Source organism: Anolis carolinensis, chromosome 1 (assembly GCF_035594765.1).
Source record: "Anolis carolinensis isolate JA03-04 chromosome 1, rAnoCar3.1.pri, whole genome shotgun sequence".
Lineage (NCBI taxonomy): Eukaryota > Metazoa > Chordata > Lepidosauria > Squamata > Dactyloidae > Anolis > Anolis carolinensis.
Window position 1 is genome coordinate 178,272,863 of NC_085841.1, and position 27,453 is coordinate 178,300,315.

At 39.8% G+C, this 27,453-nt stretch overlaps 2 protein-coding genes across 4 annotated transcripts in view; both read right to left on the reverse strand.

The window, feature by feature from the left end:
* Positions 1-6,376, reverse strand: part of LOC100565481 (aldehyde oxidase 1-like) — a 60,474-nt gene extending 54,098 nt beyond the window's left edge. Inside the window, 3 exon segments of the mRNA NM_001293248.1 lie at positions 737-833; positions 3,579-3,636; positions 6,308-6,376. Coding sequence (NP_001280177.1) covers positions 737-833; positions 3,579-3,636; positions 6,308-6,376 — 224 coding nt within the window.
* Positions 6,377-8,547: 2,171 nt separating this feature from the next.
* On the reverse strand, positions 8,548-27,428 carry sgo2 (shugoshin 2). Of its 3 annotated transcripts, none has more exons than XM_016991557.2 (9): positions 27,161-27,428; positions 24,853-25,024; positions 22,663-22,838; positions 20,720-20,797; positions 19,514-19,593; positions 14,879-15,114; positions 12,328-14,001; positions 10,661-10,799; positions 8,548-8,695 (listed from the first exon to the last, which is right to left on the reverse strand). In XM_016991557.2, the coding sequence occupies exons 2-9, from the start codon at positions 24,995-24,997 to the stop codon at positions 8,590-8,592; spliced, it is 2,634 nt and encodes an 877-aa protein (XP_016847046.2). In that variant the 5' UTR covers positions 24,998-25,024; positions 27,161-27,428; the 3' UTR covers positions 8,548-8,589. The 3 variants fall into 3 exon arrangements, with proteins under 3 accessions (XP_016847046.2, XP_062816594.1, XP_062816609.1); XM_062960524.1 differs by lacking the exon at positions 27,161-27,428 and adding an exon at positions 26,384-26,515; XM_062960539.1 differs by lacking the exons at positions 22,663-22,838; positions 27,161-27,428 and having other exon boundaries at positions 24,853-24,988.
* Positions 27,429-27,453: the final 25 nt, after the last annotated feature.

A 27,453-nucleotide genomic window follows, 5' to 3' on the forward strand; every position in this document is an offset into this window, starting at 1 on the left:
GCAGATGTGCCTATGACAGCCAGGAATTCAGATGGAGCTCAATGGCTGGCTGGGAGTGAAGATGAAAGGGTGATGGCAGCAGTGTCCAACTGGACAGTAGGTTGGGCTAAACTGGACCTAATCCAGCTGCCCAGGCTGCCCCAAAGTCCCTGGATAGTCTAATGTACAAGCAAATTCTGGAGTAGCCCTCAACTTTTCTTAAAGCATGGAAAAATCAAAGTATACCCCCCAAAAGTCAACAGAAGCTGCTGTGTGTCATGAAGACAGTCAATGGTCCATTTGTAGTGAGTAAAGGTTTTTGGCCAAGTCTAGACAAGGCCATAAATCAGAGCTCCACCAACCTATGGCCCTCCAAGTAGTTGAGCCTCCAATTCCCAGAAGCCCTAGCCAGCTTATCCAATGGTCAGGGATTCTAGGTGCTGAAGTCCAAAAACATGTGAAGGGCCACAGGTTGTGAAAGCCTGTCATAGATTGAAACAACTATGCAATATCTCAATCTGTTATTTATTTTCTAATGATAAAAGTGACAAGTCTGAAAGTTCATTTCTATCTACTAGCTCTCTTTCCCAATACAATTCCAGTCACCCCACTTCATGGTGAGCTATCACTATCATTCCTCAGCACTAAGTTTAAAAGCAGGTTGCCTTTGTTTGTGTGGGAGGAAGACCAAAGGCTGCCAGAAGCATATTTAGTAATAATTCTAGTGTGCAGTTTATCAGCCTCTTCAAAAGGATACATTATCTTCTTAGTAGCCGATTCATATCTTGATATCATTACGGTGCAGGCCCCGCAACCACCTCCACCACAGCCATATTTGGTACCTGTGAGGTGGACTAAAAAAGCTGCAGTTAAGGAGCAAATGCTTTGACGCAGGGCAAATTTATACACTGAGTGCACATGTGTTCTCATTTCATTCTTTTTCACCCATGATCCCATTGCACCAGGGACAAACTTGTTTCATATTGTCCATATATTTGATGGCAATAAATTCTAATGGATATAGATTATTCCTTGGGGAACTAGCTGGCTCTAAAGAAAGACTATTTTTAAAATTCTTAGGATAACATTTTGAATATCCAAAACAGGTAGATCCCCTGTTTTCAGGTTGAAAGATGTTGGTAGTACTGCATAGGGCTGTAGCCAGAAAATAATTTTTGGGGGGGGGGGGGGGGTTAGCGAATCATGAAGAGTAGTTCCATAACGCAAAATAATGTAGAAATCAGGCTCCATCGATAAACTTCAGTAGACACTCAAGACAAATAAACTTCAGTAGACACTCATGGGGATTTGGTTAACCAGTTAAAATTTATAAGTAAACCATTTTTTTAAACCTGAAAAAATGGGGGGGGGGATGAACCTCTAAAACTCTCCCCTAACTAAAGCCCTGGTACTGCATGCACTGTACTACATGATAGGAACTTTTATATAGGTCTATTTAATTTTCATGAATATTTAACTAGGACAGGTTTCAGCTTGTTTTGAAACAGAACACTAAAACAATAAACAACTCCAGCTATCATAGATAGTACAGTAGAGTTCTGGTTATCCAACCTCAACGGGCGGGCTGAATGTCGGATAACTGGAACTGTTGGATAATTGGGAGGTCCGGTTTAGAGAAGCCCTGGTGCATGCTTGCTGCTTAGCAATACACACCGGGGCTTCTCCAAAGTGCCAGGCAGTTGGCGAAGGGCGGAGGGTCCTCCCCTTGCCAAGCGCCACGTTTAGAGAAGCCCCAGTGTGTGCTTGCTGCTTAACAACAGGCACCGAGGCTTCTTTAAAGTGCCAGGCGCTGGGTACTTGCTGGGAGGGAAAGCCTACACCAGCCACATCTCATCCCACCAGCAAGCACCGTGGACCACGCGTCCTGGCCTGGTACCTCAGATAACATGGATCATCAGATAACCAGAAGTCAAATAACCAGAACTCTACAGTAGTTGGAATTATTTTGTGATTAAAAGCCTGAGAGTACGTTCACAAAAGTTAAAACTTATTCACCTTCTCTAGAATTGACACAAGTTCACAAGTTGGACATGAGATCATGACTCGGCATTTTATATGGTTTTAATCTTTTAAATAATTTATATGTGTTTTAATTGTTTATATATTTGATTTGTTTATATTTTGATGAGATGTGTTTTATTGTTTACCTGTGCGGCATCAAATTTTTGCTGGATCGGATCTGTAAGTCAACTTGAGTCCCCTCTGGGGTTGAGAAAGGCAGGGTAAAAATGAAGTAAATAAATAATTAATTAAATAAATAATCAATTGCTGTTATTATTGTTGTTGTTTCTATACCCTTTCCATGTTATAGCAGTTCCCACCTGTGACATCGCATTTATCTTGCTCCTGGTGCTCTGAGCCAGCACTCCCCCTTTCCTTTGCCTTCATTCAGATATGCATACACACCCATTCCTTGGGCTACATAACAGAGTGAGGAAAAATACTGCACAGCTAATCAAGGATATTTCATGCCTGGTGTATTTTTGGACCTGTGCATATGGACACATACCTGTGTGTATGAAGAAAGAAGAAAAGCCAGTGGAGGAGAAACAGGACAGATAAATAATAATAATAATAATAATAATAATAATAATAATAATAATAATAATAATAATCTTTTTTTGTAACCTGCCCCATCACCTCGAGGGACTCAGGGCGGTTTACAGCATGAATAAAATAAGATACATAAATAAAATAAACAAATATTAACACATCAAATCAATATATAAACAAACAAGATAAGCCAAAGCACAAGTAAACAAACTTAACAATAAAAATTACAAAACTTTAGTTAAAAACACAGTCATTCCTATAAGTTAAAAGAGGTCTACTACCCAAATTGAGGTATAGCCATATAAACAAAGGCTTTGTACACATTAAAGTGCTGACTAATCATTGACAAAAGTCTGTTTAAACAGCCATGTCTTCAAATCCCTCCTAAATGTTGTAATGGTGGTGCTTGTCTGATCTCCCTGGGGAGACAACTGAGAAGGCCCTTTCCCTTGTCCCCACCAGCCTCACTTGCGATTGGGGAGGAATCGAGAGGAGAGGAGGTTCATAAGGGGAGATGCAGTCACATAAATAGGCAGAACCTGAACTGTGCAGAGCTTTATAAGTAATAACCTACACTTTGAACTGGGCCCGGAAGCAAATAGGTAACCAGTGAAGCTTCTTCAGGAGGGCGGGGGTCGTATGTTCTCTATAACCCACCCTGGTCAGCAGTTTGGCTGCTAATCGTTGTACTAGTTGAAGCTTCCGAGCTATCTTCAGAGGCAGCCCCATATAGAGTGCATTGCAGTAATCAATTTGAGATGTAACTAAGTTATGGACCACCATGGCCAGATCTGACTTTTCAAGGTACGGTTGCAGTTGGCACACAAGCTTTAATTGTGCATAAGTCCACCCGGCCACCACCGATACTTGACCGATACTTGAGCTTCAAGCGTCAGCGCTGAATCCAGGAGGACCCCCAAACTGCGGACCTGTGTCCTCAGGGGGAGTGTTACCCTGTCAAGCACACACACACATACACACACGTTGAAAAGATTTCTGGACTCTTACAACCAAGAAAAGGATACGTCTTTTCCTTAAGTAAGACAGCAACATATGCTCTGGATCAGCATTCTTCTCCACTATCTACAGTGGGGAAAGAATCGCAAGACAGAACAATCAAAGGCATTGTTTCTTTTCCATCTTAAACTCATTTCAGAATATATGTCTCCTCCAATAAATCTTCTGTAACTGGAAAAGGCAAGTTTGTGTTCATAAAGACTGTATTTTTTTAACAATTCTAAGTGACGACATCAGACATCATGGATCAAAATCCAATTTGCATGGTAACAGCATGTAGAAAATATTATTGGGTCACTCTAGGTGGTTCTCAACCTGGGGTCCCCAGATCTTTATGGCCTACAACTCCCAGAAATCCCAGCCAGTTTACCAGCTGGGAGTTAAAGGCCAAAAACATCTGCGGACCCCAGAATCACTGCTCTAGGGAAATCTGATCTTAAATGCAGAAAATCAAGAGTTACTCAAAACTAGAAATCCAGTCTAAACTCCAGATCAGCCTTGGGATAAGTGGCGCATGATCTGCTCTGAGGGGAGGATGAAAGCTTAGGGTCCTCTGAAAAAATGTCTTCCCCCAATTCATTTCAAAGAAACAAGAAGCATACTGAAGATAGGCATACCGACATACATGTGTGAGTGCTTTGGTTATATAGAGTGCAACCTCAAAGGCATAGCTGAAGAGAACAGAAATTCCCTTCAACCAGTTCATGGATTTCTGAAGCTTATCATGTTACACATGCCTGATCTAGCAAAAGCTGCTCTTTCTAGCGTTATTGCATTCCATGTAAATTCTGCCTTTTTTCTCAAAGCACTTGTTTTAACCCAATAATATCCCCAACTTGTAATAAAAAGCCATATTCTCAATTAAAATCCAGAAATACAAATTTGAGGTCATGTTTGCTGGCTTGTAGCAAGTAAATATATTTATTCTTGGGAACTATGAGCTCAAATTCAGAGGGACATCTAGCAAATTCACTGTGTGTGCACTGCAAATACACTCCAATACTAAAAGAAATATACTGACATAGGCCCCTTCTACACTGCACTATATCCTAGGATCTGATCACAGATTATCTGCTTTAAACTGGATTATATGAATCTCCACTGCCAGACAATCTGGGATAAGAAGATAATCTGGGATCAGATCCTGGGATATAGGGGGCCACCTGTCCTGCTACTGATTCAGATAACAAATTTTCAGCACTTTTAATAAGATTAGTTTCACTTATCTGTCAATTGGATTATAGCTATAATCCAATGTACTGCTAGCTGGAGCAATAATTTCAGAGGCTGGATCTACACTGCCAAATAATGCAGCTTGTATTGCATTATATGGTCAGTGTAAACCCATGTAAAGCAGAATTAACTATATTATATGCTTTACATTGACTATATAATGAAGTTCAAACTGCATTATTTGGTAGTGCAGAACCAGCCTGAGCAAAACTGGATTGTTATTTTACATGGTAAGCCACTTTCAGTGACACACTCCATGGTTTTCCATGAAGCAGCGCTGGGAAGCAGACCTCATCCACAGTAACTATTTGATGCAGCTTCAAACTGCAGCGATCAGATCTCAAACTCGCGCAAAAGAAAGCCCTTAACACATATCAGTGTTGTGTTTGTGTGGAATCACAATCAGGGTCTCAAACTGGTTCCAGGATTGTTGTCAAAGGCTTTCATGGCTGAAATCACTGGTTTGCTGCGAGTTTTCCAGGCTGTATGGTAATGTTCCAGAAGCAATCTGTCCTGAAGTTTCACCCACATCTATGGCAGGCATCCTCAGAGGTTGTGAGATCTGTTGGAAACTAAGCAAGTGGGGTTTATATATCTGTGGAAGGTCCAAGGTAGGAGAAAGAACTCTTGTCTGCCTGGACCACTCTTAACAACCACCCTGTCAGACTACACAGAGAAGCCATTGAAATCCACAAGCATGTGGACAATTTCAACAGAAAGGAGGAAGCCATGAAAAGGAGCAAAATCTGGCTACCAGTATTTAAAAATTCTAAAATCAAGACAGTAAATAAAGAGCAACACTCAGAAAATTGGGGAATTCGAGATAGGAAACAACCAGTACCAGCTAACCCCTCCCAACAAAGAATCCCCCCAGGCAGGAATCAGCCAGGCTTTGAAGCTGCAAGGTCATTCAATACTGATCAAGCTAGCCACTTGCAGCATTCACACTTGCCTCAGGCAGACAAAAGTTCTTTCTCCAACCCTGGATTTTAGATATATAAACCCCACTTGCTAGTTTCCAACAGACCTCACAACCTCTGAGGGTGCCTGCCATAGATGTGGGCGAAACATCAGGAGATAATGCTTCTGGGACACGACCAGACAGCTCGGAAAACTCACAGAAACCCAGTGGTTCCAGGATTGCTTCAATACTGGTTTGAAACAGCGTCGATGGGGCGGGGCCCCAGTCTTGACTGTCGCAGTGTTTCTCAAACTCTGCTCCGCCAGGTGTTTTGGACTTCAGCTCTCAGAAATTCCAACCAGTTTACCAGCTGTTAGGAATGGAGGGAGCTAAAATCCAAAACATCTGGAGGAGCAGAGTCTGAGAAACTCTGGGAAGCCCCGTGGGAGATGGAAGGGTGGGTTTGGTTGCCTTCGTTGGGACTCTAAGCCTGTGAACGGTTTGTTTACTTTCCCTTGCCCTGTTTTGGCAGGCAGACAGGCAAGCAGGGCGCATGTTTCTCCACGCAATCTCGTTCTCCCGAAGAGCTTTGTCCACACTTACCCTTTTGCCATTCACGTAGAAAAGCAGCTCATTGGAAGCCTTTGGCGCTCCTTCTCCAGGGAGAGGCATTTTGCGAGGAGGACACCGGCCGCGGAGTCAGCGCAAGAAGGGCAAGTGGGGCTCTATGAACACTCCGTTGTCTCCTCCTCCTTCTCCTCCTGCTGCCGTAAAGTGGGACTTGGACATTTCGCTGTCAGGTCGCGAGAGGAAGGGAAGGGGCGCTGGAGGAGGCTTTAAAGCGCCACTCCACTTCATGGACAGCTTTTGGCTTACTCGACCTAGCCTTTCCTCCAGTGCTCTCATGACTCTCCAGTCCCTACAACAACCTTATCCCTTAGGCTAGCTCGATTTCCCCCAAGAGGTTTAGTCCAGCCCAGCCCCCTTGGGAACATCAAATCTGGATTTTACAGCACTCTTACTCACCCCAAGTATTTTCAGGCCCCTTCTACACTGCCATATAAAATCCAGATTATTTGTTCTGAACTGGATTATATGGCAATATAGACTCATATAATCCAGTTCAAATCAGATAATGTGAATTATCTGCTTTGATCATCTGGATTATATGGCAGTGTAGAAGGGGCCTCAGAGGTGGTTTTGTCAGTTTGTCCCACTGAAATGTACCCTACAACACCTGGTATTTATTGATGGTCTCCCATCCAAGTACAGTAGAGTCTCACTTATCCAAGCCTCACTTATCCAAGCTTCTGGATAATCCAAGCCATTTTTGTAGTCAATGTTTTCAATATATCATGGTATTTTGGTGCTAAATTCGTAAATACAGTAATTACAACATAACATTACTGCATATTGAACTACTTTTTCTGTCAAAGTTATTGTATAACATGATGTTTTGGCGCTTAATTTGTAAAATCATAACCTAATTTGATGTTTAATAGGCTTTTCCTTAATCCCTCCTTATTATCCAAGATATTCGCTTATCCAAGCTTCTGCCGGTCCGTTTAGCTTGGATAAGTGAGACTCTATTGTACTAACAAGGACTGAGCCTTTGCTTTTTAGAGATAAGATAATGTCCTCTTTGGGCCCTTCCTCGCCGCCCTTTATCCCAGGTTCTGATCCAAGATTATCTGCATTAAACTGGAATATAAAAAGGTAAAGGTATTCCCCTGGAATATATGAGTCCCCATTTCCAGATAGCCTGGGATCAACAGATAATCTGGGATGAGATCCTGGAATATAGGGGCAGTGTGGAAGGATCCTTTGCTGCATGAACAATGATAGCAATTAGAAACTGTGTCTATAAACAAAGAAAAACCGAATGTTTTTAGTTATAAGAAGGGAAAGGTTTTCCCCTGACATTAAGTCCAGTCATGTCTGACTCTGGGGGTTGGTGCTCATCTCCATTTCTAAGTCGAAGAGCCGGCGTTGTCCGTAGACACCTCCACGGTCATGTGGCTGGCATGACTGCATGGAGCGCCGTTACCTTCCCACCAGAGTGGTACCTATTGATCTACTCACATTGGCATGTTTTTGAACTGCTAGGTTGGCAGAAGCTGGAGCTAACACCGCGCACTCACTCTGCTCCCGGGATTTGAACCTGTGACCTTTCGGTCTGCAAGTTCAGCAGCTTTGCCACCAGGGCTCCTAATAGTTATACATAAGTGTAAATTTATGTATAACTTGCCATTATTGTGCTTTCTTCTAAATTCAGGATCTGTATCTTCAAATTCTCTTGTTTATTTATATCCCGCCTTTCTCCAAAGGTGGAACCCCAAGGTGGCTTTGTTATTATGTAAGACTTTATTTGATCCACAACTGCTGCAAACTGATTTGTGATGTTAAAACAACTGACAACCGAAAAACCTCTGTGTGGTAGTCTCTTAAATAATTTATTATAATAACAATATTATTATTACTATCCTTACAAAAGATTACTTTTTGTCTTAGTTGCAACTTATACATTTGTATTCACTGCTATAGAAAAAGCAATGCAATCACCGAAAATATTAATCTTTAAAACATAAACTTTAAAGCTTTAGCTATATTGATAGGAATGCAGTGAAGTTATTTTATCTGTGTTCATTTTCATGGTCCTATTTACCTCTTTTGATTTTTTTAAAATCCTAAGAGTACAGGATAAAAACCTAGCTCAAAGGAAAATGAGGTCAGCAAAGAAGGAATTATCAAACTTGTTTAAGAACAGACTACCCACACAGGTCATTGAATATATCTATATCTATATCTATATCTATATCTATATCTATATATATATAATATATATATATATATATATATATATATATATATATATATATATATATTCAGCTCAATCTTGATTTACTTTTAAAACTTGGCTTATTTTTTACTTTGTTAACTGGAAAATCCAGAAACCCTTTAGCTGTGTACTCATCTTCTCTTCTCAATTTGCTGCAAAACAGAAAAAAAATGTAATCACTAGCATGAAGGTTGGAATGAATTAGAATATGTACAATGCAAATTGTATTGATATATCTAATAATTGACAGGTAGCTTATTTATAAATGTCATTGTGTAATTGTGTTTGTTTAATTAGTTATCTGTGAACTCCTTTGTTCAGTTCTTGTGGCTATTCAAAATTATATCTGATTTACTGTACATCTGAGTAGTGTTTAATGGCAGCCCCATCTTCCATGCCCATGCTTCCGTACCCCAAAAGTTACTCCACCTGTGATCTATCATCCTCCACAAACTGAAACTGGCAGACATTAATGAGGTGAAGACTATGGGTTGTGTGAATTTTCATGTCCCAACTCCATCTCAAGCTGAATTGGTGGGAATGAGAGAGAGGGCCTTATCGGTGGCTGCCCCTCGACTCTAGAACTCCCTGCCCAGGGAAGACAGAATGGTCCCCTCACTGCTGTCCTTCAAGTGGTAGATTAACCCTTTTTATTTATGCAGGCTTTTAAAGAAGAAAGTTTTTAAGATCGTCAGAGACTGTTGTGATTTTATATGCTTTTAATGATGTTTTATACTGTTTTAATATGTATATTTGTATATTTTAAATTGTATTGCAATGCATTTAGTTGCTCACACATGTGGATAAAAAGTAATCTAGGATGTATTATCAAAGACTTTCATGGCCGGAATCACTGGGTTGCTGTGAGTCTTTTGGGCTATATGACCATGTTCCAGAAGCTTTCTTTCCTGATGTTTCACCCACATCTGTTGTGAGGTAATCTAGGATGGTTGTGCCAAGTCAGAACTAAAGATAGACTGCCCTAACAAAATGGGGGTGGGGGGAATCTTCTCTATAGTCACGGCAGTAAAGTGAAATAAAGGTTAATGGCTGTGGCCATGCCATAGCTATACATGCCGGAAAATGATCATTCTTTAAAGTAGAGTTGCAGGGCTGACAATGCTCTAGTACAGTAATTCTACAGGAGAAATTGCTTCAACATTTTGGCAAGTGTTATGCTAGCTTGGCTAGATATTTCATGAGCTATTGAACATAACAGTATAGATAGAGATCCCAGGATTATTCTACTGATCTGTGTTAAACTGATTACAATAACACTACAACTTGGGATTAAGATGACTCTTTGAAAAATTGAGTCAGGTGGTAATGGTTGCTGAGCTCTGATTGCAGTGCTTATCATTTTGCGACCTTTTTTTTAATCTCCATGGTGATGAGTGCAAGTCTTAAGATGGAGAAGGGAGAGGTGTGTTACCACCTAAAAGGATCAACAAGGCTGAACTTAATGAGTTCAAGCTCTTAATGGTCATCTGAAGATGTTGAATGATTGCTATATCCCTGAGATACTACTGATTCTGAGGATTTGCATCTGCATCAGAAGATGCTATAAAAGACAGCGAAGCAGCAAAGAGAGTAGCTGGCTGTTATTTATATTATCCATAAGGTTGACACTAGTGGAAACGAGTGAGTTTCAAATTTGTATGAGGCTTCAACGGCAAAGAGGGGAGCAATGGAACAAGTTTAAACCCTGGGTGTTTCTTAGATGTGAAGGAGGGGAGAGGAGCAATAGAGGAAAGAGTTTAAAATTGTTAAAATTTTGATGAAGCTTAGATGCAAAGATTGGGGAGGGAGGAACTGATGGGTCCTATTGGAAAAACAGCAGTGGAGAGTAGGAAGTACTGGGGCTGAGGAGGTGAAGTAGCTACAAACTCATGCATAAAATCCACAAAATATGGAAGGGCCAAGTTAAAATAAACCAGTTGGAGTAACTTGCATACATTCTGTTTAGTTAATGGATTTCTCTGGTTAAGTAACAACCATATGTTTCAAGGTCTTGAGAAATAGCAATTGAACTGTGGCATGATGTTCAGTTTCAAACAGTTTTCAATATAGCAAAATTATAAGAAAAATATATTTCAATATATTAATTAAACACTAACCATTTTCTACTGGGTTCTTTGTAGCTGACTGTGGTTCTTCTGCGTCTAATAGGTGGCATCAAATTTTCTTCTAAATCTTTCTTAGGTTTTGGAAGGGATTTCACTCTCATATTTGTCAATTCTTGAAGAGGTTTAATCCCTGTGGATACAAATACATTGAAATTACCAAGTACAAATAACCTTCAAGGCATTTTATTAATTAACATTTTGTCCTAGTTAATATCAAACTTAAAATGTGGAAATTCAGTTTGGGATGTTTATCAGCATCTGTATGCTTCAATAATCTCACATGCATTTTGTGAGGGAAAACATGGGAAGGTAGATGAAAATGCAATTACTTATGCCTATAAAAAGCACATATACTGGAATCTTAGGAACATAAACAGATATGTAATTTTAACAATATCAGTCCATCCACTAACACTGTATAGCTGACAGTTTTGAAAACAATTATACTAATTTGAATCACAATAAATATGTTGCTACCATTTTTAACTGACCTGTGTAGATGCCAATTTGAGGACTTAAAAATAGTTGACACCAAAATGAATGCAATGGTGTAATTGCTAGTCTAAACTGTAGGAGCCTTACTGAATCAGTGGAACTTACACAAGTATTATCTTATCAAATTTCCATTGCTATGTTGGATTTATTCTACTGAAGACTAGCAATAGGATTTAAGCCCAAATTTTGTCTCACATCTATGTCCAAAGGCTCTGTTTAATAGCACAGGAGTGGCCACTAGAGTTGCTGCTGCCTGTCCCCTCCTGCAATCCTTGGCTGCCCACTGCTTGCCATGTAATTAAGGAAATTCAACAACACAATTCCATGGGAAGGGTCTTTTTCTCAAAAACTAGGGGCAGGGCAGAAGCAAAAACATATATAAGCCACTAACTATGAAGGCTGAAGTGTATTCAGGTCTGCCTCTCACAACACAGGTACACAGGTCCACTACCTCCACAACTCGAAATCCTGAAACCCAAGGAAGACCCCAAAACCCGAGGCCATGGAAAGGTCTTGATAGACAAATCCAAGGCAATTTTTCACCCAGAAACTTAATTTGAGCTAATCTCCACAGATGACCTTTAGGCTGGACATTTAAGTTTCACAAACACTGACAGGGGAAACATAGAAAAACCCCATTGCCCCTTCAGACAGTAGATATAATTCCCAAACAATGCCTCCACACACCTAACAATGGAGTCAAACCAAAGGCCACAAAAGTCTATCAATGCTCTCTTTTGTCCTTCTCCTGGGAACCCACTCAAGCTGGCTAACACCCATTGCTACCCACTGTTTCACCAGCACGGACCATCGTCCTCACCCAGACCTGGGGGTGGGTGGGTGGCAGAACAGTCACAAAACGCCAAACTGAGGACAACCTAGGCCTTCTGGTTGCATGTAGGAGGGCTTGCAATCTGAGCATAAGGAAGGGGATGCCCCACCCCAAAACATAGAAATGAGGCATGCCATGATCATTTTTTTGTCTTTCCTGAGTGGTGTGGGTGGCCTAACTCATGTGGGTGCCTCATACATTAAAATGACAAAGTCAGAGTGATAACCAAAGGGTCAAAATCTTTCTTTTTTAGATTTGATGACAATAAATTAATTTAGGGAGAATGTTAATAACATTTTTCTTGCTTTATCAAAGTTAGAGGTATACATACCAGAATCTGATACTGTTGCTTTGTTGAATGGGATTTCACAAATTGTATCTACTTTCTGTGTAGAAGCACAGTTATTTTTTTCTTGGTAATTTCTTTGTAGGTTTTCAGGCTTCTTTAGAACTGGAAGACTTTCTGGAAGTTTGCATAACCCAAGAGTGTGTCCAATAAGATCAGAAATAACTTCCTCACAATTTTTATCTTCGTCATGTGGATACACAACATAGGTTTTTCTATTTGGCTTTGATGAACGTTTAATTTGTTTTTGGAATGTCCCAGCACATTTTTCATCCATCTTTAGTAAGGATGAACTTGTAACATTCTGAATATTAAAATACATTTGTCTGTCTTCATTTGACATATGGTCATTAGTTGGTAGAGTTGTTTCATTTTGTAATTTTTGTTTCACAGATATTTTTTGCTGGTTATGAGAGTTTGGGTATATAATACAAGTCTTCCGGCTAGCTTTTGCAAAAATTTTCCTTTCATCTCTCTGTGAAAGTTCTTCATTAATTTTATCTTTTGAGAAACTTAAACCATGACTAGGTCTTTCTCTTGTGACATAGAAATTTGAAGTATTTTCAATATTGTTATATGGACTTTTCGTGTTAGTTTTTTGATCTTGTTCTGTCAGGCAATCAGAGCTACATTCCTTTGATTTATTACATTTGGAATTTAAATGTTGCCCATTTTCCATTTCAGAGTAATTTGATGGATTGATTTCAGAAGTGGTAGAACTTATCTCCACCTTTCCATCTAAAGGCCCTCTTGCAGTCATTTCATTAGATATGTTTCTTTCAGTACAATATTTTTGTAATAGCACTTCACTACTAGAAACAGTGGAAACTTGTTCTGGAGCCTGGTTGTACAGACTTTCTATTGCTTCAGAAATTATATCTTTCACCTTTTCGGTTTCTAAAATACTAGTAGTTTGCTGTTGACTCTTTGGATCTAATAGAAGTGTACATCTGGTATGATTCTTGGAATTGGCTCCAACATCACATTCACTGTTTAACATTTTGTCCTGCGATATTTCCCTTTGGAACCATTGTTTTTTTGGCGATCTATATTTTTTAGATTTAATGTTTTGAATGCTTTTAATTTTTCCATTACTTTGAGTATCTTCATTATTTTTTTTAGGTTTTATGTTATATTTATCTCTAATATGCTTTTCTGTATTAGAATAATTCACTTTTCTCAAATTTGCAGAAATTGTTTCCGCTTTTACTCTTTTCGCATTTTTTTCTTTCACTTTTGATTTAATTATGACTATCTCACCTAGTTCACTAGCAGTCATTTCCATGTCAACATCATATACAGTTTCTTCTGACTTTTGTTCCTTTATAGGACATACTTTATCTCTGCAAGCAGGTTCATTATCACTTTGGGGAAATGATTCACCATGTGAAATGCCATTTGGGTCTATCTCATTATTTATCCAATTGGTACCTCTGACTCTATCAGTGAAACAATGTAACATGCTTTCCTGCTCTATTTTTGTATCAAAATTACTTGATACAATTGATGACAAAGGCATCCTTTGTTTCTTCCTTTCTGTCACATATCCATTGATTGTAAATGAACTATTATTTGCTTTTGAATCTCTCGCAGAAATTGAATTACTCAGGTCCATCACTGAGGCACTGCTAGAGACTTGCTGCATGCTTGACTGGTTTTCTATAAATAAAGCAAAATCAAGAAGACTACAATATGCAATAATTCATATTGTTTCAACATTGCTGTGATTTGGTAGCTGATGAATTAGCACAGACATGTTACTTTAGATACTTGACATTAAAAGTGTTGTGTGGCATTAATACTATTAACAATTCAGGTGTCTGCAGCACCTGTGTAACTGGATTTTTAAAAAATACATTATTGACACCTCATAACTATTTTAATTACTTTACAACCTACTATGGAGCTTAAAATAGTTTGCGTGAAAGCATCCTGTCCAGCTAACAGTTTAAAATATATATGAAAAATATCATATTTTGCAGTATTATAATCACATTCCCCCATCCTTTTCCCCTTTAAAAAAAAGAGAGGTGCAACTATTATGTGGGGAAATTTTGAAGCCTATAGGGCCTCCCCTGGCTAGTAGCCAGGGGAGGCAAGTGAGTATTTGGGTAAAGGCTCACCTGTCCGCACACCTGCTGGTCAGAGTTAGGAGATCTCCCAAAGCTGGCAGCAGCTGAAGAAACCTCTTAGCTCTTGCACCTTCACTTTCCTGCAAACCTACCCCTTGGAACTATGAGGGCTGCTCTAAGAGGCAGCCATGTAGGCGGGGATGCAACTGTTATGTGAGGAATTCTTAAATACCAAAACTAGGACCTCAAAAAGGGTGACTATTGTGTGATAGTAACTATTATATGGTGACATACAGTATATTTGGAAAAAAACAATCTCTTATTTTTATGTAACACAATAGAATGTCTTAAGATTTGTATGATTTTCTTTTCTTATTCTACTGAGGCTCCTATTTTTGCAAGATTTGGTGAAACAATCTACCCCAAAATAATACAATGAATGCAACCAAATAAATAAAGTATACCTTTTGAAAATGCATTTGCAAACAGCACATTTCTCATTTTATTTGTTTCATTTTCTTTTAGCATTTTCTCTGAAAGCATTTTCTCTGGAAGAGATCTGATTTGATTTGTTGCAGTTTCCTTGGATAGTTCAGGCATCTCTTTGGCAAGGTCTGCTACTTCACTTACACATAAGCTATCTTGCTTTCCTCCATCATTTCCTGAAGTATAAGTTGCACTTATATGCTGTCCAATAGATCTGAAAAAATATTGTGAAAGGAAAAGCATCATCAAGAATAAATAAGGGCTGACATTAAGCATTAGTTACAGATTTGCAAACTAGAGTCACAAATCCAGAATTTCTTTGTAAGTGAATGACACTTCTACTACCAATCTTAAGAGCCAGCAACTGGATCAGGTAAAGGATATCTTTTCAGCTTCTAAACAGGACACAGTGAGGGTGGTGTTTCCATCACAATCTTGTTAGCGAGTGTAGCTGCAACCATCAGAAGCAGGAGTCATGTTGCAAGTCTTTGTTATAGCCTCACTCACTGATGGGAGGATAATGGAACCATTCTCCTTCTTGCACCCTGAGCAGAACCTGAACAGACTTCCTGTACCTAATCCAGTTGCTGGCCCTTAGGATGGGCTGGGCACAAGTAAGTTTGGAAATGTAGAATATTGGAGAATATTCTACATTGGTGAATATTCTTTATTTTAAAGTAAAAGATAAGTAGAAATGAGATATGACTGTAAGACTGGAAAGTGTTTAAGGCCTCAATATATTTTATTAACAAGATAGTGGTGATTTTTTTTTTTTAAAAAAAAGGCAAATACTCTCTTCAATAAATCTGTTTTTCCTTAACAAGATATAAGGCAACAAAATTACTGATCCTTGAATTATAAACATATAGGAATGTTTCAGTATGTTGTAACTGTAAACATATTTCCAATATAGAATGCATGGAAACAGTAAACTGTACTGTAATTGTAGTTGATGCAGGTAAAATATACAACGTTCAAATTCTTGCTCTCAGGTATATGCAATCTTGATTACAAGCTACTTAAATTCTACTTAGATAAACAGAGTTTAAGCAATTTGACTGTTTTCAGTATTGCAGTCAAACCCTGTTACATATGAAGGATATAGTAGATTAATATTTAGATTTTTCAAAGTGAATATAACATTAATTCCATTGTAGACTGTAAAAGAGCTCTTCGCAGCCAACAGAACTGTAGCATCTATCTTCTATATATATAAAATGATAAAGTTGTTTGCGCAGTGACTATAACAACAAAACTAAACATCCCAGAAATACGAAATTTGGCAACACAATGCAAAAGGCTTGCCTCCAGGTTACAACAACACAACCACACCACAAAACCACAATCCAGACCCACAAAACTCACAACAACACATCATGCAATAACAACACAACTAAACGCCCCAGAAATACAAAACTTGGCAACACAATGCAAAAGCCTTGCCTCCCAGTTGTAACAACACAACCACACCACAAAACCACACAGGACCCACAAAACTCACAACAACGCATCGTGACTATAACAACACAACTAAACGCCCCGTAAATACAAAACTTGGCAACACAACGCAAAAGCCTTCCCTCCAGGTTGTAACAACACAACCACACCACAAAACCACAATCCAGACCCATAAAACTCACAACGCATCGTGACTATAACAACACAACTAAACGCCCCAGAAATACGAAACTTGGCACACAACTAAACGCCCCAGAAATATAAAACTTCGCAACACAACACAAAAGCCTTGCCTCTCAGTTGTAACAACACAACCACACCACAAAACCACAATCCAGACCCACAAAACTCACAACAATGCATCATGACTATAACAACACAACTAAACGCCCCAGAAATACAAAACTTGGCACACAACTAAACGCCCCAGAAATACAAAACTTGGCAACACAACGCAAAAACCTTGCCTCCCGGTTGTAACAACACAACCATACCACAAAACCACAATCCGGACCCACAAAACTCACAACAATGCATCGTGACTATAACAACACAACTAAACGCCCCAGAAATACAAAACTTGGCACACAACTAAACGCCCCAGAAATACAAAACTTCACAACACAACACAAAAGCCTTGCCTCTCAGTTGTAACAACACAACCACACCACAAAACCACAATCCAGACCCACAAAACTCACAACAATGCATCGTGACTATAACAACACAACTAAACGACCCAGAAATACAAAACTTCGCAACACAACACAAAAGCCTTGCCTCTCAGTTGTAACAACACAACCACACCACAAAACCACAATCCAGACCCACAAAACTCACAACAACGCATTGTGACTATAACAAATACAACATTTGACAACACAACTCATCCACCTCCCCAATCCCTACATTCACACTTGGCCTCCAAAAAAACAATTACAATAATAACAATGACAACAACAACAACAACAAGAATCAACATCATCACAGGCAAGAAACAGCCAGGCACTGAGGCTGAGAGGCCAGTCAGTGCTACACTGGGCCTCCAAAAAACAATTCAGTAGCATCTAACTTATCCAACCTTCATGACCACTACAACAACAATAATAATAAACACCTACACAGGCAAAACAAAAAAAGGACTATTGTACCACAATAAAAATATAAACCGCACTCAGCAGAATCAGACATTACAATTAACAACAAACCAAAGACAACAGGGATCACAACCAATTATCAATCAACACAAAAATTGAAGAAGGTAACAGACTTCAAATACTACTACTAATGTGAGTATAAAGAAGGTGGAGGTCACAGCATAAATACAACCTAATGTAGACTGAACAACACCACCAGACTAAGCCACAGCAACGCGTGGCCGGGCACAGCTAGTCTATATATATAAAAGGATAAAGTTGCGGGCGCAGTGACTATAACAACAAAACTAAACATCCCAGAAATACGAAACTTGGCAACACAATGCAAAAGCCTTGCCTCCCGGTTACAACAACACAACCACACCACAAAACCACAATCCGGACCCACAAAACTCACAACAACACATCATGACTATAACAACACAACTAAACGCCCTAGAAATACAAAACTTGGCAACACAACGCAAAAGCCTTGCCTCCCGGTTGTAACAACACAATCACACCACAAAACCACACTGGACCCATAAAACTCACAACAATGCATCGTGACTATAACAACACAACTAAACGCCCCAGAAATACGAAACTTGGCACACAACTAAATGCCCCAGAAATAAAAAACTTGACAACACAACACAAAAGCCTTTCCTCCCGGTTGGACAACACAACCACACCACAAAACCACAATCCGGACCCACAAAACTCACAACAACGCATCGTGACTATAACAACACAACTAAACGCCCCAGAAATACGAAACTTGGCAACACAACACAAAAGCCTTCCCTCCCGGTTGTAAGAACACAACCAAACCACAAAACCACAATCTGGACCCAAAAAACTCACAACAACACATTGTGACTATAACAACACAACTAAACCAGATGGCCATCTGTCTGAGAGGTTTGGGTGGGTTCTTCCTCCATGACAAAAAGAAAGAAAGGGGTTGGACTGGATGCAAACTACAAATTCCAGCACCCCATGGCATGGAGTCCATACATTTCAATTAGAGGCCTCTTCCTTCTCCCTTTACCCGCCATCCAACCCATTGACCCAGTTCCATGGCTCCGCAGGCAGGAAAGGCTGGGACGGATAGAACGAAGGAAGGAGGGAGGGAAGGGAAGCGAAGGAACACCAAGGATAAGAGCCCTCCCTCTCTGCCCAGAAGGCCAAGAGCAAAAGGGAGAGAAAGACCATTGATCCGGTTATATTTACCCTCCTTTCTGACCAGTGTGTTCTTATCAGCGAGCTCAGGATCGGAGCAGAGAAAGGGACCAGCATAGGAATAAAGGAAACAAGGAGGGCACCCACTCTAGCTATCCATCCACTCATCTATCCATCCACTCACCCACTAATAATAAACACCTACACAGGCAAGAATCAGCCATGCACTGAGTCTACAAGGCCATTCAGTGCTCATCCACCTCCCCAATCCCTACATTCACACATGGCCTCCAAAAAAACAATTACAATAATAACAATGACAACAACAACAATAAGAATCTACACCACCACAGGCAAGAACCAGCCAGGCACTGAGGCTGAGAGGCCAGTCAGTGCTACACTGGGCCTCCAAAAAACAATACAGTAGCATCTAACTTATCCAGCCTTCATGACCACTACAACAACAACAATAATAAACACCTACACAGGCAAAATAAAACAAAAAGACTATTGAACCACAATAAGATGTAAACCGCACTCAGCAGAATCAGACATCATGATTAACAACAAACCAAAGACAACAGGGATCTCAAGCAATTATCAATCAACACAAAAATTGAAGAAGGTAACAGACTTCAAATACTACTACTAATGTGAGTATAAAGAAGGGTGGAGGTCACAGCATAAATACAACCTAATGTAGACTGACCAACTCCACCAGACTAAGCCACAGCAACGCGTGGCCGGGCACAGCTAGTTGATCTATAAAATCTATCCATGTGTTTTATGAAAGTTTTACTTTCTGATTTATAACTAGTTAAACTAAAATATTACCTGCTTTGGTGATTAGAAACCTCAGACTGCTGACAAGAATTGTACAGATCTCTTCCTGATTCCAACGTTTTGGGAATGTGCTAATAAAAGATGAAAACATTATATTAATTCATTGGACCATTACAACAATTTCAAGGGGAAAATACACAGCCACAACCAAAACAACATTCTTGGGGCCCTTCTACACTGCCATATAATCCAGAATATCAAGGCAGGTAATCCACGTTATCTACTTTGAACTGAATTATCTGAATCTACACTGCCATACAATCAATTTCAAAGCAGATAACCTGAATTTTATACAGCTGCATAGAAGGGGTCTTTGTGTATCGGTTGTTAGGCCTGTTCCTGGGGTTATTTGGGTGCTGATTCAGAAAACTGCATTAGATAGACCACATCAGCTCTATTTTTTTAGATATGGTGTGTCAGATGACAGGAAAATTTGTATTATAAATGTGTTTTTTGGTATGAAATAGGTAGATTTTCATGTAGTATTTTTCATTTAATTTGTAATATGTTTCCTTCATGCTTAAGACATTAATCTAAATATCACATTAATTTTTTTATGGTCTGTATGTCAAAAACTAGAGCTGACGGGAAAAAGTGATGCTATTTTTGGAATCAAAAGGTCAAATATATCCAGAAACAGGTCTAATATTTTAGACACCAAAATGTGTATTAGCCCATGTAATGAGTAACTCTTACAAGGGCATAACTTAGCTGATAACAACTAGAAAATATATGTATAAAGTACACAAATTTATACACAAACAGACCAAAAATATTAGTCACAAACAATTATTTCACCAATACATAGATACATTTTACAACATTTATTTAGCAGCATTAATGATAATATTGGAAAATGACTTGCCTGACAAGTTAACCGTTTTAATTATTTTAGTAACTTTATGTATAATTATAGAAAAGCATTATATATCTTGTACAATAATATGCATGTTCTTTAAAATCTGTCCTGTGTGACTATATCAATGCTAGACAGAACATTCACTGTATTGAATCACCAGCATGACTCCTATCTTCAGATTTCTCAGTAATTACAGAGGTAACTTCTAAAGCAGTTACAGAAAAATGACTGTATTAACAGTAAAATATTAACAGTAAAACATTTTAAAAAAGAATACACACACTAACCATTTTACCTGCAGGGTATTATGTAAGAACAATGAGACAGTAAAAGCATACCTCTGAAATGGTGCTCATTTCAATTGCACTTAAAAGGTTATTGTTCAAGAATGTTTCCATTTCAATGAGAGTTTTATTCTGTGTATAAAAGATATATTATTTATTTTAAGTTACATGTAAATAATTTCTCTTAATATAGACAGATGTATTTATTTTCTTTTTAACAAAGAAACATTTTCATCACTAGAGCAGGTATGTTAATCCATGCTAGAAAAGAAGATACACTACTACAGTAATATAGATGTACAGTATTTAGCTTGTAGTTGGGGAGAGGGGGGCAGTGTAGGAAATAATATCCAGAAAATACAAAAATGCTTTAAAAATGTTGCTTCCAGACATAACTTAAATGCATGCTGAAGTGGGTTTAAAAAACCTGCTTTGGTGTGCATCTAAGACCCTCCCCACCAACACACACCCAAAGCCCAGGGGGGTGTCTCCATACCTTCCCAGTAACTATTGGGATGGCATGGGGCCACCCTCAAACCCCCAAAACAACCCTCAAAAGTTAAATTTTTGCTTCTGACTCCACCTTCCCCACCTCCTGGTGCATCATGTTGCGGCTCAGCAAGCGCCTGAGGATTTTTCTGATATTTCAGAGGACTAAGGATTTGATAGGTTTCAGAGTTATGAGTCTGTCCATGCTAGGAGAGAATTACAGCTACTGTAAATGAGGCTGATGCTTTGAATTCCAGGACCCATTTCCAGGCAAAAGTGGAAACAAGGGAAAGTTAAAATCCCACATCCCCTAGAAAATGGCCATCATCTGACGGGGAGCTCTCAAAAGAAGCTAGATTAGGCTTGAGAATGGAAGGAGTGAAAAATAGACTAATTAGATGCTCTTAGAGAATCCGTGAGAAGACCTTGAAGCCCAGGTGACTTTAGCATGATCACATGGCTTCTTGGTCAGGCTTAAATTAAGGGGTGTAGTCTTCAGGCCTTCAGAGGAGACAATGTTGCCTTAAGGAAGGCAACGTTGCCTTTCCTGTCTCAGCTCTCAAGTTTATGATTCAAGTATCCTGTCTTTGCCTATACTCATGATTCAAGTCTCCTGTTTGCCTATGTTCTTTGAAAGAATTGCCTATGGAATAAGTTCCTGTTTTTATGCTTAGGGATTTATGTCTGAATGACTGTTGTCTCTCTGGGCTTTATGTACTTGGATATTTTTGGATTACTGCTATTTTGTATTCTCTACTCTTCTGCCATTTTGGGAAATGCCCTTTTTCTATTTGGAACTGCTTTTCTAATAAACTTTTGTAGTCAGTGCTACTGGACTCTGGTGTAATGCTGGCTGGGTGAAAAGGTGCTCTGCCGGAGCAGCTTAATGATGGCCTGGTATGATTTTTAAAAACGTTTAAGTCTAGTTGGAGGGGGGAGGTCATCTCGCACTTTGGGGCTCCAGGAGTCCAAAAGATGCAAGATGACAATGGGGACTGATCCCTAAGTAGTCCCAGGACTACTTGGTAGTCAGTCCCCACAGGCCCAATGCCCCATTAGACCCAGGCCTTTCAGGGAGGCCTGAATCAAATGGGGTATTTAATTAATTTGGGACAAAGAAGTTTTGTTTTGTCTTGAATTAACTCGCTTTTACCTGAGGTGTCGTTTGGATGCCTCAGGTAAAAGCCTGTCACGCCCCGCATTTTGGGGCCTGTCTGGAAGGCCCAAAGATAGCTGAATCAATAGCAACCTTGCAAACTCCACTAGTGTCAGCTGATCTGAGACTATCTTGTCATCAATATGTGCTACATAATGAAGACACCAAAAATGTATGGCTGAAGGGGCATATATTCAACAACCAGTTATACATTATCAAACACATAACATTAAATATGATGCCACAATGCTCCAAATCCAACTGGATCAACAGTGCTCCATATCCCAGGATCTGATCCCAGATTACCTGCATTGAACTGGATTATATGAGTGTACACTACAACACTGTTTACCAGAAAGTTTAGCTTTTGCCGAAGTAAGACATTCTGCAAGCGTAGTTCATCTACTTCTCCCTGTAATATCAGCTTTTCTTTTCTGAGTTGCTGAGATTTTTCTTTCTCTGCACTGAGGGCCACAGCCAATGCCTTATTATTGTTTTTGAGAGAAACCTTAAGAAATGATGAGTTGTCTATATACAATAAAGAAATCAAATGAAATTTTTTTAAAGAACAATGTATCTATGCCTTTTAACAAAAACTATATGTATATTTTAGTTCTTGTGTTATGATAATATAATGCAAATGAAATATACTTAAGTCATTAACATATTTAACAGCATATTACCTTAAAGGTTGGGAAAGTTTCAAAAGTAGTTTTAATTAACTGCAAAAATAGAGCTGCTAAGAAACAGGAAATTGCATCCAGAATTAATCAGAATCTACACTACCATAAATCTCAAGATCTGATCCTAGATTATCTGCAGGCTCTCCCAAACAGGCCCAGAAATGCGGGGCCTGTTATGCTTTTACCAGTGGTGTCCAAACAACACCTCCAGTAAAAGCCAATTAATTCAGGACAAAAAAAAGAAAGAAAACTCAGCTTTGTTCTGAATTAATTAGATGTGGAGCCCCCAGATGGCGTAGTGGACTAAGTGACTTGAAGGTTGGGTTGCTGACCTGAAAGCTGCCAGGTTCGAATCCCACCTGGGGAGAGTGTGGATGTGCTCCCTCTATCAGCTCCAGCTCCATGCGGGGACATGAGAGAAGCCTCCCACAAGGATGGTAAAACATCAAAACATCCGGGCGTCCCCTGGGCAACGTCCTTGCAGACGGCTAATTCTCTCACTCCAGAAGCAACTCCGGTTGCTCCTGACACACACAAAAAATAAAAAATTAGATACCCCATTAGATCTAATGGGGTATTGGGCCTGTGGGGACTCATATCTTGGTAGTCCTGGGACTACGGGGGGGGGGGGGGTGAGTCCCCACAACATCTTGCTTCTTTGGGCTTCTAAAAGCCTGGATGAGCGAGATGACACCTACCTCCTCCACCCAAAAACTACCCTTAAAATTTAGAAATTTCTATGCACCAGGACTCCAGGACCACCGTAATGGCATAAGCTATTCTAAATTTAAAGGGTAGTTTTGGGGGATACTGGAGTGGCTGGGTGCTGTCCTGTTGCTTGCCAGGATGGCATTTAGCTTCCCCACTGGGAAAGCCTGGGTTTGGGGGGGTGTGTGAACTTAAACCTGTGCTGAAGGGGGTTTGTAAACCAGTTTCGGCGCGTTTTTGTAACAAAATGGCACTTAACAAAAATGTCTTTGTTAAGTGCCCTGCTTTGAACTGGATTATATGAGGTCCCTTCTACATTGACATATAATACAGATCATCCATATTATTGGCTTTGAATTGGATTGTATGAGTCTACACTGCCATATAATCCAGTTCAAAGCAGATAAAATGGATTTTATTTGGCAGTGTTGAAGGGGCCTGAGTTTACACTGCCTGCTAATCTGGGATCAGATCCTGGCATATAAAGCAGTGTAGATCCAGCTGCAGTGTAGACTCAGGGGTAGGGATCTGGCATACTGCTTGTTTTCGTTCAACCACCGATGCCACACTGTCCTTGAGTGATCTGGAAGCTCAAATAGCAAACCGAAGGACTGCACTACCTTTGAGTAGCCCCTGGCGTTCTTCATATGAGGTGGAGGGCTATAGCAAATAGTCTACACATTGAAGCAGAACTGTTGTCTTGGGAGAAAACGGAAAATCAGCTAAGTCCTTACTCAATAAAGTTCTCTCCCTCCCTCCCTCCCTCTCTCTACATATACATATAGTTCAATATAGTTTACAACCCCTGGTATTCATTGGCAGTCTCCCATCAAAGACATATGCATGGCTGATCCTACTTCACTTCCAAGACCAAACAAGATCTGGTGCTTTTAGGGTATACAACATAGGACTTCATCACACTTGAATCCACTTTAAATCCGCTTTAGGGAGGGGCCTTTAAACAGCTCAGCCAGACAGGTCCTGGGACTCACCAAACTACAAACCCCAGAATTCTGCAGGAGGCAGAAACCCGATTTAAAGTGGATTCATGCTCTAGTGTGAGGAGGCACATATACAAAATGCTATAAGTGAAGTCCGCAGGTATGTATATTTGTATGATAGTATTTTCTGTAATTTTATCAAACACTCACTTATCGTCTTTGTTTTGATTTTTGATGCAAGAGAAGTATTCAGCTTTGCAACTTTTGGGAATCCATTCCTCTTCTCCCTCACATGTCTTTTAATGTGTTCAAAATTATGGAGGGAAGACACTTCTGAGATTATCTCATTTTCCATAGTAATAAATTTGTTGTAATACCTTATCTACAGATAACACAAATAAAAATATATGAATGATTGGGCTTTTCTGGCCAATTTTTAGCTGCACAGTGTCTGCAAGAATTGTCTCTGGCCCCTTCTACACTGCTATATAATCCAGTTTACCAAATCAAACAATCCACACTATCTGCTTCTATACTGCCATACAAAATCCAGATTATCTGCTTTGAACTGGATTATATGGCAGTGTAGACTCAGATAATCCAGTTCAAAGCAGATAATGTGGATTATCTGATTTGATATTCTGGATTATATGGCTCTGTAGAAGGGCCCTGAGTCTATGCTGCCATGTAATCCACTTCAAAGCAGATAATCTGGATTTTATATGACAGTGTAGAAGGGGCCTCTGTTTATTCTGCCTATATATATATTCATCATTCAAATGTAATGGCATTTTCTAGAATGTTCTTGGAAGTCTATAGAAAAATGTTCCCATCTTATTACCTCCACACAGCCATAAAATCCAGAATATCAAGACAGAAAATCCCACAATATCTGCTTTGAACTGGCATATCTGAGTCCACACTGCCATATATCCCAGTTCAAAGTAGATCATGTGGGATTTTATTCAGCTGTGTGGAAGGGGTCTAATACATATATGCCATTCTTCCTCAGTAGAAATGAGGTAAACACATTTCAGCCTGGATCTAGACTGCCACATATTCCAGATGATGAAAGCAAATAATCCAAATTATCGTCTTTGAAATGGATTATAAGTGTTTACGATGCCATACAATCCAATTCAAAGCAGATAATCTTGATTTTATATGGAAGTACAGATGGAGGCCTCTTCCACACAGTTGTATAGAATCCACATTGAACTGGAATATATGGCAGTGTGGACTCAGATAACCCAGTTCAAAGCAGATACAGCAGAGTCTCACTTATCCAACATAAACGGGCCAGCAGAACATTGGATAAGCGAATATGTTGGATAATAAGGAGAGATTAATAAAAAGCTATTAAACATCAAAATAGGTTATGATTTTACAAATTAAGCACCAAAACATCATGTTATACAACAGATTTGACAGAAAAAGTAGTTCATTACACATTAATCCTATGTAGTACTGTATTTACGAATTTAGCACCAACGTAACACAATGCATTGAAAACATTGACTACAAAAATGCGTTGGATAATCCAGAACGCTGGATAAGTGAGTGTTGGATAAGCGAGACTCTACTATATTGTGGGATTTTCTGCCTTGGCATTCTGGGTTATATGGCTGTGTGGAAGAGCCCTGAGAGAAAATAGATTTGTTGGTACACTTTGGCAGCACTTTAACTGTCATGGCACTTGTTGTTTGGCGAGTCAAATCCCTCTCTGCCCTGCTTGCAAAACCTGTGGGAGGTGAGAAGGCAGCGAGCGTGTCTGTGACCTTCTTTGCCCACCGCCATGTTGTCCTCCTCCCTCAGCCAAAAGGGGGCAAAATGGCGGCAGCAACCGAGGCATGTTATTTGGTAACCCCTTAGGCCTCTTCCACACAGCTGAATAAAATCCCACATTCTCTGCTTTGAACTGGGATAGATGGCAGTGTGGACTCAGGGCCCTTCCACACAGCGATATAATCCAGAATATCAAGGCAGAAAATCCCACAATATCTGCTTTGAACTGGAGCCTTTTCCACACAGCTGAATAAAATCCCTCCTTTTCTGCTTTGAACTAGAATATATGGCAGTGTGGACTCAGATAACCCAGTCAAAGCAGATATTTTGGATTATCTGCCTTGATATTCTGGGTTATATGGTTGTGTAGAAGGCCCCTGAATTATCTGGGTTCACACTGCCATTTAATCCAGTTCAATGTATTTTATACAGCTGTGTGGAAGGGCCCTGAGAGCGTGACTCGCCCACACCTGCTCCCTGAGTTTCCATGGCTGAGCAGGGATTGAAATCCATTTTCTCCAGTGTCCTAAACCCATCTTGGCATATTTGTACCCAGGCCTGAATGTTAATTCTGTAAAGGAGGAGGATGAGGATGGGAATGTTGTAGTAGGGTAGTGCCCACAAACTAAGCCATTTTGCCACCCTGGCTGTTGAGGTATGGTATGTTTGTGTGTAAATTTTGAAACTTTCTTGACTGAAAAGCATTTTGGAATTTGAAAAGCTCGCCACACACCCACGCTGAGTCTTTGCAGGAGCAGGAGCCCCTTAAGCAAAACAAAAGGGGCTACCACAGTCTACTTTTATAATGGTGTTTGAGAAACTTCATTTCCCGCCAAAGAGGGGCAGCTGAACTTCACGTGCATGCGCTCCACAGAAGAGCCCTTAAAAGGCTTATCTACGTGAGGAAGGGGGCGGGGTTTTGGTCCCTATGGAAACCTTTGCTTTCAGGCTTTCTTTCTCTGCTGGGGAGGCGCTCTCAGGACACTTCCAGACAGCACTAAATCACGGGTTTTGGTGGGGAGCAGA